This window comes from Peromyscus maniculatus, chromosome 2, assembly GCF_049852395.1.
Source record: "Peromyscus maniculatus bairdii isolate BWxNUB_F1_BW_parent chromosome 2, HU_Pman_BW_mat_3.1, whole genome shotgun sequence".
Taxonomy (NCBI): Eukaryota; Metazoa; Chordata; class Mammalia; order Rodentia; family Cricetidae; genus Peromyscus; species Peromyscus maniculatus.
Genome location: NC_134853.1, coordinates 68095736 through 68111661, shown reverse-complemented (window position 1 = coordinate 68111661; position 15926 = coordinate 68095736). Strand labels below are relative to the sequence as shown.

The window sequence follows — 15926 nt, the reverse complement described above, 5'->3', positions numbered from 1 at the left end:
AGTTTTGGCTCCTTTGTCAAAAACCAGGTGTTCATATGTGCATGGGTTAATGTCAGGGTCTTCAATTCGATTCCATTGGTCCATATGTTGGTTTTTATACCAGTACCAAGCTGTTTTTATTACTATAGCTCTATAGTAGAGTTTGAGGTCAGGGATGGTGATGCCTCCAAAGGTTGCTTTATTGTATAGGATTCTTTTAGCTATCCTGGGTCTTTTGTTTTTCCATATGAAGTTGAGTATTTTTCTTTCCAAGTCTGTGAAGAATTGTGTTGGGATTTTGATGGGGATTGCATTGAATCTGTAGATTGCTTTTGGTAAGATTGCCATTTTTACTATGTTAATCCTACCTATCCATGAGCATGGGAGATCCTTCCATTTTCTGATATCTTCTTCAATTTCTTTCTTTAGAGATTTAAAGTTCTTATCAAAAAGGTCCTTCACTTGTTTAGTTAGTGCTATCCCAAGGTATTTTATATTATTTGTGGCTATTGTAAAGGGTGATATTTCTATGAATTCTTTCTCAGCCCTTTATCATTTGTGTATAGGAGGGCTACTGATTTTTTTGAGTTGATCTTGTATCCTGCCACTTTACTGAAGGAGTTTATCAGCTGTAGGAGTTCCCTGGTAGAGTTTTTGGGGTCACTTATGTATACTATCATATCATTTGCAAATAGTGAAGGCTTGACTTCTTCCTTGCCAATTTGTATCCCTTTGATCTCCTTTTGTTGTCTTATTGCTCTAGCCAGAACTTCTAGTACTATATTGAATAAATATGGGGAGAGTGGACAGCCTTGTCTTGTTCCTGAATTTAGTGGTATCGCTTTGAGTTTCTCTCCATTTAATTTGATGTTTGCTGTTGGCTTGCTATAAATTGCTTTTATTATGTTTAGAAATGTTCCTTGTATTCCTGATCTTTCCAAGACCTTTATCATGAAGGGGTGTTGGATTTTGTCAAAGGCTTTTTCAGCATCTAAGGAGATGATCATGTGGTTTTTTTCTTTCAGTTTGTTTATATGGTGTATTACATTGACTGATTTTCATATGTTGAACCATCCTTGCATCCCTGGGATGAATCCTACTTGGTCGTGATGGATGACTGTTTTGATGTATTCTTGGATTCGGTTTGCCAATATTTTGTTGAGTATTTTTGCATCAATGTTCATGAAGGAGATTGGTCTGTAGTTCTCTTTCTTTGTTGCATCTTTGTGTGGTTTGGGTATCAGGGTAATTGTAGCCTCATAAAAAGAGTTTGGTAGTGTTCCTTCTGTTTCTATTGTGTGGAATACTTTGAAGAGTATTGGTATTAGTTCTTCTTTGAAAGTCTGGTAGAATTCTGCACTGAAACCATCTGGTCCTGGGCTTTTTTTGGTTGGGAGACTTTTGATGACTGTTTCTATTTCTTTAGGGGTTATTGGTCTATTTAAATGGTTTATCTGGTCTTGATTTAATTTTGGTATGTGGTATTTATCCAGAAAATTGTCCATTTCTTCCTGGTTTTCCATTTTTGTGTAGTACAGGTTTTTGAAGTATGATCTGATGATTCTCTGGATTTCCTCATTGTCTGTTGTTATGTCTCCCTTTTCATTTCTGATTTTGTGAATTTGGGTGCTCTCCCTTTGCCTTTTGGTTAATTTGGCGAGGGGTTTGTCTATCTTGTTGATTTTTTCAAAGAACCAACTCTTTGTTTCATTGATTTTTTGTATTGTTCTCTTGTTTTCTATTTCGTTGATTTCAGCCCTCAATTTGATTATTTCCTGGCATCTATTTCTCCTGGGTGAATTTGTTTCTTTTTGTTCTAGAGCTTTCAGTTGTGCTGTTAATTCATTGGTATGGGATTGCTCCATCTTCTTTATGTGTGCATTTAGAGCTATGAATTTTCCTCTTAGCACTGCTTTCATAGTATCCCATAAGTTTGGGTATATTGTACTTTCATTTTCATTGAATTCTAGGGAATCTTTAATTTCTTTCTTTATTTCTTCCTTGACCCATTGATGTTTCAGGTGGGCATTATTCAGTTTCCATGAGTTTGTGGGTTTTCTATAATTTTTGTTGTTGTTGAGGTCTAACTTTAAGGCATGGTGGTCTGATAAGATACAGGAGGTTATTCCAATTTTTTTGTATCTGTTGTATCTGTTGAGATTTGTTTTGTGTCCAAGCATGTGGTCAATTTTTGAGAAGGTTCCATGGGGTGCTGAGAAGAAGGTATATTCTTTTGTGTTAGGATGGAATGTTCTGTAGATATCTATTAGGTCCATTTGAGTCATAACATCTGTTAGGTCCTTTATTTCTTTGTTAAGTTTCAGTCTGGTAGATCTGTCTTTTGGTGAGAGTGGTGTGTTAAAATCTCCCACTACTAATGTGTGGGGTTTGATGTGCGTTTTAAACTTTAGTAGTGTTTCTTTTATGAATGTGGGTGCTTTTGTATTTGGAGCATAAATGTTTAGAATCGAGACTTCATCTTGGTGGATTTTTCCCATGATAAATATGTAATGTCCATCCTGATCTCTTTTGATTGATTTTAGTTTGAAGTCTATTTTATTAGATATTAGGATAGCTACACCAGCTTGTTTCTTAGGTCCATTTGCTTGGAAAACCTTTTCCCAGCCCTTTACTCTGAGGTAGTGTCTGTCTTTGAAGTTAAGGTGTGTTTCTTGTATGCAGCAGATGGATGGGTCCTGTTTTTTTATCCATTCTGTTAGCCTGTGTCTTTTTATAGGTGAGTTGAGACCATTGATATTGATGGATATTAATGACCAGTGATTGTTAATTCCTGTTATTTTTTGTGGTTGTGTTGTATTGTCCTTCTGTGGTGTATGTTGGTGTGGGATTATCTATTGCTTGATTTTTCATGGATGTGTTTAGCTTCTTTGGGTTGGATTTTCCCTTCTAGTGCTTTCTGTAGGGCTGGGTTTGTGGACAGGTATTGATTAAATCTGGTTTTATCCTGGAATATTTTGTTTACTCCGCCTATGGTGATTGAGAGTTTTGCTGGGTATAATAGTCTGGGTTGGCATCCGTGGTCTCTTAGTGTCTGCATGAGATTTGTCCATGATCTTCTAGCTTTCATAGTCTCTATTGAGTAGTCTGGTGTTATTCTGATGGGTTTGCCTTTATATGTTACTTGGTCTTTTTTCTTTGCGGCTCTTAATATTTTTTCTTTGTTCTGTGTGTTTAGTGTTTTGATTATTATGTGGCGAGGGGACCTTTTTTTGGATCCAGCCTATTCAGTGTTCTGTAAGCTTCTTGTATCTTCATAGGTATTTCGTTCTTTAGGTTAGGAAAGTTTTCTTCTATGATTTTGTTGAATATATTTTCTGTGCCTTTGAGTTGGTATTCTTCTCCTTCTTCTATCCCTATTATTCTTAGTTTGGTCTTTTCATGGTGTCCCAAATTTCCTGGACGTTTTGTGTTATGACTTTTTTGTCTTTAGTGTTTCTTTGACTGACGAATCTATTTTATCTATTGTGTCTTCAGTGCCAGAGATTCTCTGTTCCATCTTGTGCAATCTGTCGGTTATGCTTGTTTCTATAGTTCCTGTTTGTTTAGTCAGGATTTCTGTTTCCAGCATTCCCTCAGCATGTGTTTTCTTTATTGTCTCAAATTCATTTTTCAGTTCTTGGAATGTTTCTTTCATCTGTTTAATTGCTTTTTCTTGGCTTTCTTTGATTTCTTCCCATTTTTTGTTCATTTTTTCTTCCATTTCTTTAAGGGAGTTTTTTTATTTCCTCTTTAATAGAGTTTTTCATTTCCTCTTTAAGGGAAGTTTTTATTTCCTCTTTAATGGAGTTTTTCATTTCCTCTTTAAGGGAAGTTTTTATTTTCTCTTTAAGGGAGTTTTTCATTTCCTCTTTAAGAAAAGTTTTTATTTCCTCTTTGAGGGAATGTTTTATTTCTTCTTTAAGGGCCTCTATCATCTTCTCAAAGTCATTTTTAGGGTTGATTTCTTCTGTTTCTTTTGTCTTGGTATGTTCAGGTCTTGCAGGTGTAGAATCACTAGGTTCTGATGTTGCCATATAGGTCTTTATGTTGTTGCCTGTATTTTTGCACTGGCGTCTACTCATCTCTTCCTCTGTGCGGTGCAGGTAGTGTCTGTGTTGAGAGTGCCTCTCTTGTTCTAATTTTTAGTCTTGGTTTAGTAGGAGTTCTTGGTTAAATTGGTGCTATTGGGCTATTTCTTCAGGGGCAGCTGATCTCAGTCGGAGAAGTATATACTTATGTTTCTTGTGATCTGGTTTGGTGGCTGGGCAGCGCCTTCTTCTGTGTTCCTAGGTCACGTTTTGTTCATCTGTCAACTCCTCAGCTGATCTTGTTTCTTCAGACTTCAAACTGTAGGCATCTGAATCCTCTCCCAGATGGGTTTCAGCTGAGCAGGGTAGTCTCACCAACACCTCCAAGTTGTTGGGTTTCACAGGATCAGCAGCTGGGCCCTGGGTTGTCCTGAGACGGAGTGTTCAGATTCATTCTGGTTCCGTCCCACGGAGCTAGCTTCTTCCCCGGGTGTTGGGGTTAGAGGCGTCCCTGTTCCAAGCTGTGTCTGCTTGTCTCCGTCGCCGGGCCTGTCTACCTCTACAGTCTGCGCTGGGCCTGTATGTCCCTGTCAGCTGCCGCCGAGTCTGTCTGCCTCTGCGGGCCGCTGCCGGGCCTATATGTGTCTGCCAGCTGCCGCCAGCTGCCGCCGGGCCTGTATGTCTCTGCCCGCTGCCTACCTGTGTCTGCTTGTCTCTGCCGGCGGGCCATCTACCTCTGCGGGCTGCCGCTGGTCCCGTCTACCTTTGCGGGCTGCTGCTGCGGACCTACCTGCATCTGCTTGTCTCCGCCGCCGCCGGGCCTGTCTACATCTGTGGGCCGCTGGGCCTATATCTGTTCTTATATCTTAAATTAAGCCATTAAATATATAAATCTATACCTTGCCACTTGGCTCATGGCTTACCATTATCTTACATGTTGGTACTCATGGCGGCAGCTGCCAGTGTCTCTCTGCCTCAGCCTTCCTTGTGCTACATCAATTCTTGAATGATGACTTCTGAATACATAACTAGGGACTGAAATCTAAGATGCTTGCTTTGAGACAAGGTCTCACTGTGTAGCCCTGGCTGTCTTGGAGCTTGCTATGTAGACCAGGCTGGCCTTGAACTCAGAGATCTCATGTCTAAAAGGCAGCAGTGTATTCTTTTTTTTTTTTTTTTCCGAGACAGGGTTTCTCCGTGTAGTTTTGGTGCCTGTCCTGGATCTCGCTTTGTAGACCAGGCTGGGCTCGAACTCACAAAGATCCACCTGCCTCTGCCTCCTGAGTGCTGGGATTAAAGGTGTGTGCCACTACTGTCCGGCCAGTATATTCTAGAACCTAACTTTACTGTTCCCAGGTCGTTCCCTCCCCCAATCCAAGTTTCCATATGTATACATATCAGGCTGGTCTGGAGCTCACTCTGTCACCTGGGGTGACACTCAGAGCGATCCTCTCGGTCTCCCAAGCCCTGGGATTATAGGCATGAGCCCCAGTGCCTAGCAGGGTGACTCTGAGCATCAGTTGTGAAGTGGGGGTAGGAACGACAGCAGTAACTACGTAAGGAGGAACTCAGATAACTAAAAGAGATAACGCGGGGTAGACTTGGCTATGCTTGGCACACAGTCAGGGTTCACTGAGGTTAACAAGCAGGAGGCTTCCAAGAGGGCTCTTTAGAGGGCCTAGTACTTGGCTGGTTGTGGTGGTGCTTGGCTGTAATCCCATCACTTAGGAGACAGAGGCCAGAGGATTACTGCAGGTTCAAAGCCAATCTGGGCTATGTAGTGAGCTTCAGGCTAGTCTGGGTTACATAATAAGATCCTGTTTCCAACAAAATACAACACACACACACACACACACACACACAGTGTTCTGCATAGTTTGAAAAGTACTGTCCTGGAATATAAGATGTACAGGCTGTACTCTTTAGCAAGAACTCATCTAATATTCTTTGTGCAAAGTGAAGACAGACAACCAGTCTTGAACTGTAATGAGAGCAAACACGAGTGTGCCCCAGACTCACTTTTTCTTTTCCCTCCAACAATACAAGACTTCTGGAGGTCGATGCAGTGCATCTCCATACAGTTTTCCAAGAGGCCACTCTGCCCACAGGAACAGATCTTGTAGCAACCCACTTCTCCTGCAGAGGACGGCACCTGGATCAGTGTCCCCTGACGGACAATGAAGTCAGACGCTTCCCCCAATTTGCAGCCTGTACAAAAATAAAACCGAACCAAAACAGAACTGATGATGTTGTTCTATGTCATGTTTCACACTCCACACACTTCACAGAGGTCTTCTAGGACTGTGCAGTTATTGAAGATTCTAAGAGGGGGGATGTTACAGAGCTGGAGAGATGGCTCAGCAGTTAAGAGCACCAGCTGCTCTGTCAGAGGACCCAGGTTCAATTCCTAGCACCACATGGTGGCTCACACCATTATAACTCCAGTTAACTGGACACCCTATTCTGGCCTCTCTGGGTACTGAGCTCTCATGGTACACACATATAGACACAGATAAAACACTCAAGCACATAAAAATAAATATTTTTGAAAGATTATGTTATAGAATTTTGACCAAATTAAGGAATTGCTTTTGCTCACTGACCAAAAAAATATATCCTCTCAAATAAAATTCCATGTTCTATGGGTGATTAAGGACTTGTACCCCAAAGTTAGCTACAGTTTAATACAAAATACATTAGGAAGCTACATAGCTTTGGCCAAGCATAGTAGTATACACCTGTAATCCCAGAACTTGGAAAGCTGAGACAGGAGGATAGCTTGGGCTACTATATAGTGAGACCTTATAAAAAACAACAACAACAACAAAAAAAAAACCAAACAGCCGGGCGGTGGTGGCACACGCCTTTAATCCCAGCACTCGGGAGGCAGAGCCAGGCAGTTCTTTGTGAGTTCGAGGCCAGCCTGGGCTACCAAGTGAGTTCCAGGACAGGCTCCAAAGCTACACAGAGAAAGACTGTTTCAAAAAAAAAGGGGGGGGGGCTTTCTAAATTTAGCAAAACAATTTGGAACTGTTGCATGTTACATAGTGTGTAATAGAGAAATTACCATTGTCACTGTATTCCACTTTCTTGGTAAAGGAAATCCTGGCTAAACTATAATACAGTGTCAATGGACATAAAACACCACCCTGAGGCGTCAAGCAGCCCACCACATCCTTTCAGCTAGACTCATTCCAACTTGGTAACTGGCACACTATCATGTTATTCAAGCAGACGTCCTTTAGACACCACACTTGTTCATTTTTTGCTTCTTTTTACTTGTAAGATTTTGTAAATGTTGATTCTAACATGATAAACATATTCAGCACAGAAATAGATGAAAAAGGATCACAATGTTACTGCACCTATATTCAGAACAAGTGGCAGAGATCCAGACTATCACAGTTCTATGAACTACATTTTTCTGGGGCTAAATATGTGACTCGGTGAGTGGTCAAGCACATCCCTGTACGTACGAGGGCCTCAAGTGGTCCACTATATGTAATATGAAACAAAATAATTATGTGTACGCATTTCTTATGGTTTTGTTTGTTCGGTTTTTGTTGTTGTTGTTGTTGTTTTTGTTTTGTTTGTTTTTTTGAGACAAGGTCTTACTATGTAGCCCTGGCTGTCTTGGAACTCGCTGTGTAGACCAGGCTGGCCTCGAACTCACAGATCCACATGCTTCTGCCTCCGGAGTGCTGGGATTAAAAGGGTGCACTACCACACCCAGCTATTTGTATGCATTTCAACATAACATTAATCTTCTTATTTTTATAGAGTCTCACATTACTCAGATTGGCCTCAAATCCATTCTGTAGCTGGGGTTAGCCTTGAACTCCTGGAACTTTAGCGTCTACCTTCTAAGCACTGGGATTATAGGCATGCACCCCCACACCTAGGTTGTTTTGTTTTTGTGGTGCTGGGGAATGAGTCCAAGGCTTTCTACGTTAGGCACACACTCTCCTGCAGAGCTACATCCCCAGCCCACATTAACCTTAGAGAGATGATTAATGTCATGGTGAGCACGACATTCCTCCATGCGCTACAGAGAAGCAAAGAAAACCACGGACAATTGATAGTCTGTTTTTCAAACATTACAGCATGGAAGAGAAGGACAAGAAATTGGCTCAGGTTTCTCTTTTCTTCTGTAGTCAAGAACGCTGTAACTCGTATTGACAGCATTAGTTTGTAATTGAAATGACACAAGGAAAAATCTTTGTTTTTGAATAAACACATTTTCGTGGGAAAGGCTCAACATCACAGGAAAAGAAAGCACAGAGAAGGCCCCTGTCGCCTGGGTCCAGTGACAACTCCAACAAGGAAACAGCAGCAGCATGTCCACGCCCACCTCACACTCCCAGCCCCACCCTTACCTTGAACACAAGCGTACGGAAGGCAGGGCTCTCCAGACGGACACCCTTTTCGGTTCACTTCACAGAGCTCATTGGCTGGGCAAGGATTTGGGTTACAGGGATGAGTCACTTCTTCTATGATGTTACCTAAAGCACTTGGCCCTGAAAAACCCAAAGCAGATCAGTGTCACCAATCTAAAAGAATACCAAGTCTCCAAGTTATCTGGCTTCATCATGGCTGGAATAAATGGGGAGCTCACAGGCATAGAGCACGGCCTGATTCTGACAAGCCCTAAGTAAACACTGGCTTTCTTCATCATTTGTCAGTTTATCACAACACACCCAATCATTTCTTCATTAACAGGATACCTATAATACACTTGGAAGATCCTGGGTACTAGGTACAGTAATGGACAAAACAGACAAGCTAACAAGGGGTTAATATCTGGAAGAGATAAGATAAACTCATGTAAGTAGGAAGCAGTTCAGAGATGAGACATATTTGGGGTGTGGTGATCAAATTCGTATTTATGTGTCAGACGGATACTTTTGCACTTTAAAAACAATAAATGGCAATCTGTAACAGCCACAAGAACCCCAGAACACAATTCTACTCACTTTCCGAAGTCCTGTCAAGGAGGAACCGCACTTCGAGCACTTGAGATACTTAAGAGCGCTGCTATTCAAACTAGAGCCCCCTCCGTTCCCTGCTGCTCAGTCAGTTTCTTCCTCACAGACCTGACTGCTCTACGCAGCTACGAGTATGACACATCCGAGTATGAACACACCAGTTTGCTTCCTGGATCCTCAGCCCCACTCAGACTGAGACTCAGCAGAGGCAGAGGCTGCACGTCTCACCACGCTGTACGGTTACCGTCTCACCCGGCCCCACCACGCCGTACAGGTTTGCTGGGAACCCAAGAGGCACTCTTCCCGAGGCCACAGAGGTTCCCAATTAGCACGCTCTTTTTTCAATACTGGTCTCGTTATCTTGAGAGAACCTAACAGATACTGCCAGCTAAAAATTCACCACCCTCTCTTCTCTTTTGTTAATAGACCCTTAATTTTATTCAGGGTGGTCACGGGCCTGAAGCTAAAAAGATCACCCATCCTAGATTTCCATACAAATATATATATATAGGGGTCCCCCAAGGCTAAGGAGGAGTTGCTCCTCCTCCCTTTTCCCATTTACCAGCTAGAGTAAGCTGGATAAAGCGCCCACCGCCACGGTGTGACGGTAAAGTACGGAAGTAGATCCGAGCAGAGTGGAGAACAGCTGGCTAACAGCCTGATTCCTGGTGTCGGTGCCACCATAAACTTCCTGGACCACTTGCTTCTGGGCTTTCCTGCGCTTCCATCTGCTGTGATTGGCAGTTGGCTAAATCATAAGGGGAAGGTAAGCGAGCAGGCTGCTCCGCTGGCAAGCCGGCTTCTGGCGCTGCCGCCCCCTGGTGGCAGCCCAAATGCGAGTTTCTCCTAATACCTAAGTGCATGGCCTCCCTACATAGGTCTCATTGCTGACCAGGAGCTCCTCCTGGAATCCCTCAGTGAGGTACCAAGATCTTGACACAAGTCTCTGGCAGGAAGAAGCTAAGGTATGGAGCAAATTCCACTTCCCTTTACGAACTCAAGGAATAGCTCTTTCTTCTCTATTGTGTGAATAAGTCCAAGCCGGGCCCAGTTCAGGTCCTGATGACAAAGACTGACAGCTCCCTAGGGGAAATTCCATTTTCTGGTCACATCATGAGAAATAACAATGATTTCTGAGAACGTTGTCTTCCACTTTGATCCTTAGAATTCCTGACTGGTAATAATTCATACTTCCTCCGAAAGATAAACTACAACTTCTGCTTACAGATTTTAAATGACAGTGCCCACTTGATGGGATCTAATTCCTTAGGAGACAAAACTCTGGATGCCTGGGTGAGGCTGGACCTGCCCTGGTGGACAGCACAAGCCATTAGCTGGAGCCCTGGGCTGAAGAAGAAGTGGGCTGGGCACCCACCTCTCTGCTTTCCAGCATCAGACGCTCCTGCCTCACACTCTGGCTGCCATGCTGCCCCTGTATCCTTCAACTGGGAGCCAAATACACCCTCTTCCCTTAAAATGCTTGGGATGGGTATTTCTGTCACAGCAACAGGAAAAGCAACTAATGGGGATGGCATCGCCAAACAACAGGTTCTCATCCAAGGCAGGGCAAGGGCAGAGACCAGGAGAGAAGCAAACTCACACACTACTTACTGAGGTATGTATCCAGAGGTATGCAGTTCTCCAGGTCATCCGCAGGGGACAGGAACTCACAAATACTTTCAGCCGTGTGGTCTTCAGGGAATTTGTTCTGGTCTCCACATTTCTTGAGTATCTCTACACAATCTGATCTTAAAAGAAAAATGCATGCTCATTGTGGGTTCACGGCACCGCCTCCTGTCGTCTGCTTACACTGCGTTTCTGAAGCTTCCTTCGCTGGAGAAGTTTTCACCACCTGCCAAGCTCGCTGAGCTGGGCTGGAGTGAGGCTGCTGAATTTTCAGCTGCACAGTAAGTTCAAAGCCTAACTTCCTGTAATCTGAGGTCAAAGGCCTTGTTCAGAATTGAGTTACTGTTCCAGCGTGGTGTGGCTTTCACCACCTTCAAGAAGAAACCAAGCTAGGCTAGTCCGCCTAAAAGACCACCCGACTCTTAGGGTCCTGCGTCAGCAGCTTCCTTTCCTCGATTTCTCATTTACTCTTTTTAGTTATCACCACTAAGGTGTTTGGCTTTTAGCAACCAGATAGTTCACAACTTTAAACTTCTTCTTAGTCTAGGGGCTGGAAAGACGGCTCCATGGTCAAGAGCTCTTATTGCTTTTGCAGAGGACATGGGTTCAGCTCCTGGTGATTCAAAACCATCTGTAAACCCAGTTCTAGGGGATCCAATGTCTTCTGAGGTATGTATCTAGAGGTATACGGTTTTGTGAGCACCAGACACACATGTGGCGCATATACATACATGTAGGCAAAACATTCCTACCCATAAAACAAATAAACCTTTAATATTTTTTCTTTGGTCTTGAGTAAAGGTTTGGTTCCTTGGTTGAAGGTTTTCTTAGAGAACATCCTTCCTCCTGAAGCCTTTGCCTTGTCATCCCAGAGGTACATCTCATTCTCTCCCTTACTCAGAGGTCATGTCGGGGTCATACTGGAAAACTGATCAGAAGCCAGGCATGACAGATCATGTCTGTAATGCCAGAGCTCAGAAGGCTGAGGCTGGGGACTGCCATGGTTCAAGGCCAGCCTGAACTAGAGTGACACAGTAAGACTCCAAAATCAAAACTAAACCGAGTAAGAAAAAAATAAAACTGATCTGGACCCTGTGAATCTGACCTGGGCGGTACCGAGTCACACACGAAGGGTTTAGGGCCCAGGACTGATTCAGCCTTAGAAACGCTGTTGGAGAGCAGCTGAGCTTAGGTGGAGTTGGTACCGGTCTCCCCCAGCAGGCAGCTGTCATCTCGACTGTCTTAGATTTCCTAAGGAACACGGTCCACGTTCTTCCCAGGAACAACCTAACGACTACTGACCAGCTCTCTACTCTCCGGCATTCACCAGATGTCTACTGTGTGGGATAAGAATAAAAACACGACAGAGCTGCAAAGGACAGCGAGCAGAGAGGAAACAGACGGCGGCGGCGGCACAGGAAGTCAGTTCCCGAGACAAGAACACAATTAGACTGCAGCAGAGCCCCGAGAGCCGGGGCAGAGGCACTGCCCACCAGGCCTGAAGAACAACTTGAGCTTGAACCCAGGAAGCGACCACATTCTCACCGAGGTGTACTCATTCAGGTTCTCCCTCACTGTATCTAAATGTAAAAGTGCTTTTAAAGGTATAAAAAACGGGGCCAGCAAGATGGCTTGTTGGATAAAGGTGCCTGCTGTCAAGGCTGATGACCTGAATTCAACCCCTGGGATCCACTGAACATTAGCTCCCCTCCCCCCAAGTTGTCCTCTGATGTCCGTACGCTCTGTGACAGATGTACAAATGAATATATGTAATAAGAATGTAAAGTATAAAACATAACTGTGCGCTGAAGGTATTTAGAAACTGTTTCTTAAACTAGACTCCATAATAAAGTACACATAAGGCTCTATGGGAATTTGCACTATGGATAAGTTAGTATCAACCAAAGGAATGTGGGAGACTCCACAGGAATGTGTGGTATTTGACGGGAGCCAAGAAGGGCAGGCAAGAAGACAGGCAGCAGACTTCAAGAGGGGAGAAAGTGGGAAAGCTTTGCCCTGGGGGAGGGGCACAGGCAAGGGGAGAAAGTTCGAGAGAGGCTCTGCTGGGGACCAGGGAGGGCCTGGGCCCACACCAGCCACGAGGACCAGGATGACCTACTTGCAGATGATGCTTCCTCGGGATTTACTGTGGCAAGGCTTGATCTGCAGGGAACACGCGATTGCCTTCCACATTTCTGGCTGGCACTTTTTAATATCGAGAACAGGGATGCTGATGAAGGGCATCTTTATGCTTCCTTTCTCCCACAGCTTCATGTCATTCATGGCTCCCTGGTCAGACTGAGCATTACAGCTCCTGAAAAGTTCTGTCGGCCTGGAAAAAAATCCAGAAGGAATGGAGACAAATTATTTCTTAGATAGATGCAATAAGTAAAATCCTGGTAAATTCACACATCAGGAAACATTGATTTTCTTAGAGAGAGAGAGTGAGTAAAACCCACCACCATAGGTTTGGGCTTCAAGCGTTCGAAACTCAACACGGAGACTAGCATCAAGACACTGACTGCATGTTTTAATTTAACACGGGTTCTTATGAAGCAGTTTAAAACTTAAAGGTGCTTTGGACAGGACTAACATTCCCAGACCATCTCATTTTATTTCACAAAATAAATGAGTGTCTTTAAAATTGAGGTATAAAAACAACCCAAAATGCACAGATGATAAATCTGATGTGATGTGCCAAGTGTATAGCTCATAGAAACACATGTAAATCTATAATGGAACATTTCCCTCACACCAAACAGTCCCTGTGTGCCCTGTCGAATCACCCCATGGTCTACACTCCTCATACATAGACCATCACAAACGAGCCTGTTCTAGAATTTCATATAAGTGAACTCATACTCTATTTTGGGGGCCTGGAATAGTCATCAAAACACAATCTTTTTGAGATTTACCCCCATGTTGTTGTATATACAAGTATTTTATTCCTTTTTATTGTTAGATACGATCTATTAATAAATGTTACTTTTTGTGAAATGCTTTTTTCTGCCCCTTTTAAAAAACTGAGGGCCGTACCCTAACATCTATCTTGTCTATGACCTACTGGAGCATGTGAAGGGACTGGTCCCGAGGAACGATACCCACAGGATCTCCATGACTTGGGGTGCCAAGGGATATCCAAGAGGAGTTTCAGAGAGGATCCAGTGATGATGGTGTGCCAGACACCAGAGGCCTTGACCAGACCAGTAACTCATTGCCATGAACATCTGCTAGTAAAGCAGATAGGACTAAAGGATGTACTCCATGACACACGGTGGCTCCCAACGCCGCTAAGACAAATGAAGAGATATGGTGGAGAGGCAGGGAAGACCGAGGAGCAGAATGGGTATTTTCGCTTGCTTGTTTATTTGGGTTTGGTTTTAATTTTTTTTTGAGAGGGGTGAAGGGCAGATGGGAGAGATTAGGAAAGGAGTGGAATTAGGGTGCATGATGTGAAATTCCCAAAGAATCCATAAAAATTATGTTAAAAAAAAGTTGAGGGCCGGAGAGATGGCTGCTCTTGCAGAGAACCCAGGTTCAGTTCCCAGCACCCATGTGGTGGCTCAAAACCATCTGTAACTTCAGATCCAGGCCTCTGAGGGCAGTGCATGTACGTGGTACTCATACAGGTAGGCCACTCATACACATAAAAGAAATTTAAAAAAAAAAAAAGTTGAAACTTTGATTACTGAGGAGTTGAAAGGGTTCTTCATGCACTACAGACATGTCCTTTGTCAGACATATGTAGTATAGATTTTCTGCTAGGTTATAGTTTTTCTCTTTAGTGTCTGGTAGCACCTTTGGATGAGTAAAAATTAATTTCTTAAATTTACATAAAACACTATTTTAAAGCCAGGCATGATGGTGCATCCCTGTAATTCCTGTACTTGGGAGGTAGAGGCAAGAGGGTGAGGAGTTCAAGGCCAGACTTAGATATATAGCTAGTTTGAGACCCGCCTGGGCTATATGAGATTTTGTCTCAAACAAACAACAAAAATTTGCTTGAGTTTAATCCTATGCATTATAATGTATAAATTGGGAATTTAGTTCAACAATGTTTGAAGACTGTATCCAGTTATGTAATTAAAAACCCTACACAAGTTGGGTGTGGTTGGTTGGTACACACCTCTAATCCCAGCGCTCAGGAGGCAGAGGCAGGTGGATCTCTGTGAGTTTGAAGCCAGCCTGATCTACAAAGTGAGTTCCGGGACAGCCAGGGCTACATAGTGAGACTGTCTCAAAAACAAACAGCGCCCCCCGCCCAAACCAAAACAAGAACCATGTACAATACAGGACATTTCCATCATGCTGAAGTTGCTCGGTGCCCCTGTTTTTCTGGTCCTTATCCCCACACACTACTTTTGCTTATTCTTAGACTTCATGTGTCTGGAAGCAGAGAGAGCACTGGGCTTCCTTAGCTGAATGTAAGCCCATTCATATTTGAGTGTTTTAGGAGTCCGCCTTCCCGCCAGGTGTGGTGGCACATGCCTTTAATCCCAGCACTCGGGAGGCAGAGCCAGGAGGATCTTTGTGAGTTCGAGACCAGCCTGGTCTACAGAGTGAGTTCCAGGACAGGCTCCAAAGCTTCACAGAGAAATTCTGTCTCAAAAAACAAAAGTAAAAACAAAAAAGGAGTTTGCCTTCTTTCTGTATACTACTCCACTGTTTGGAACACCACAGTATGTTACTATTATTTTTTTCATTCTCCTGATGACTGTTTTGGGGTCATCTCCCAGTATGTGAGATTACAAATAACGCTGGCACACAGAGACTTTCTTGGGCATATGCTTTCATGTCTTTTGGGTTAATAAATGCTTCAGAATAGAGTTGACAGATCACAGATTTAATCCAAATTACTTACCTAGCATGAAAGAGTGAGAATCCCACACACTTCACATGCTTTTAGATATATAGCTAGTTTGAGGCCCACCTGGGCTATATGAGACTTTGTCTCAAACAAATAAAAAAACAACAAAATTTGCTTGAGTTTAATCCTACGCATTATAATCTAGCCATTCTAATAGGTCTCAGGAGGTATTCACAGAAGTTTTAATTCATACTTAGTAGGACTAACCTTTTCATATACATTCTTTTTTAAAAGCACTTTTAGCTGCTAACTCTATGGCATGCATTATGATGTTTTGAAATGTGTATATATTGTGGAGTTGCTAAATCAAACTAACTAATATATATTAGCACAAATACTTTGTCTTGTTTTTGTGGTAAACACATCAAATCTATTCTCTCATCAAATTTCACACATGTGATATACTTATTAACTAGAATCATCCTCCTTTTTTGTTGCTGT

At 43.0% G+C, this 15926-nt stretch overlaps 1 protein-coding gene across 2 annotated transcripts in view; it reads right to left on the bottom strand.

The window, feature by feature from the left end:
• The window catches only part of Reck (reversion inducing cysteine rich protein with kazal motifs), a 79340-nt gene that overhangs the window by 16187 nt on the left and 47227 nt on the right, over window positions 1-15926 (bottom strand). For both annotated transcript variants that reach the window (XM_006986022.3, XM_016004624.3), the window contains 4 exons: window positions 12738-12950; window positions 10604-10740; window positions 8384-8524; window positions 6027-6215 (listed from right to left, as the gene is read on the bottom strand). In XM_006986022.3, coding sequence (XP_006986084.1) covers window positions 6027-6215; window positions 8384-8524; window positions 10604-10740; window positions 12738-12950 — 680 coding nt within the window. The remainder of the gene's footprint in view (window positions 1-6026; window positions 6216-8383; window positions 8525-10603; window positions 10741-12737; window positions 12951-15926) is intronic.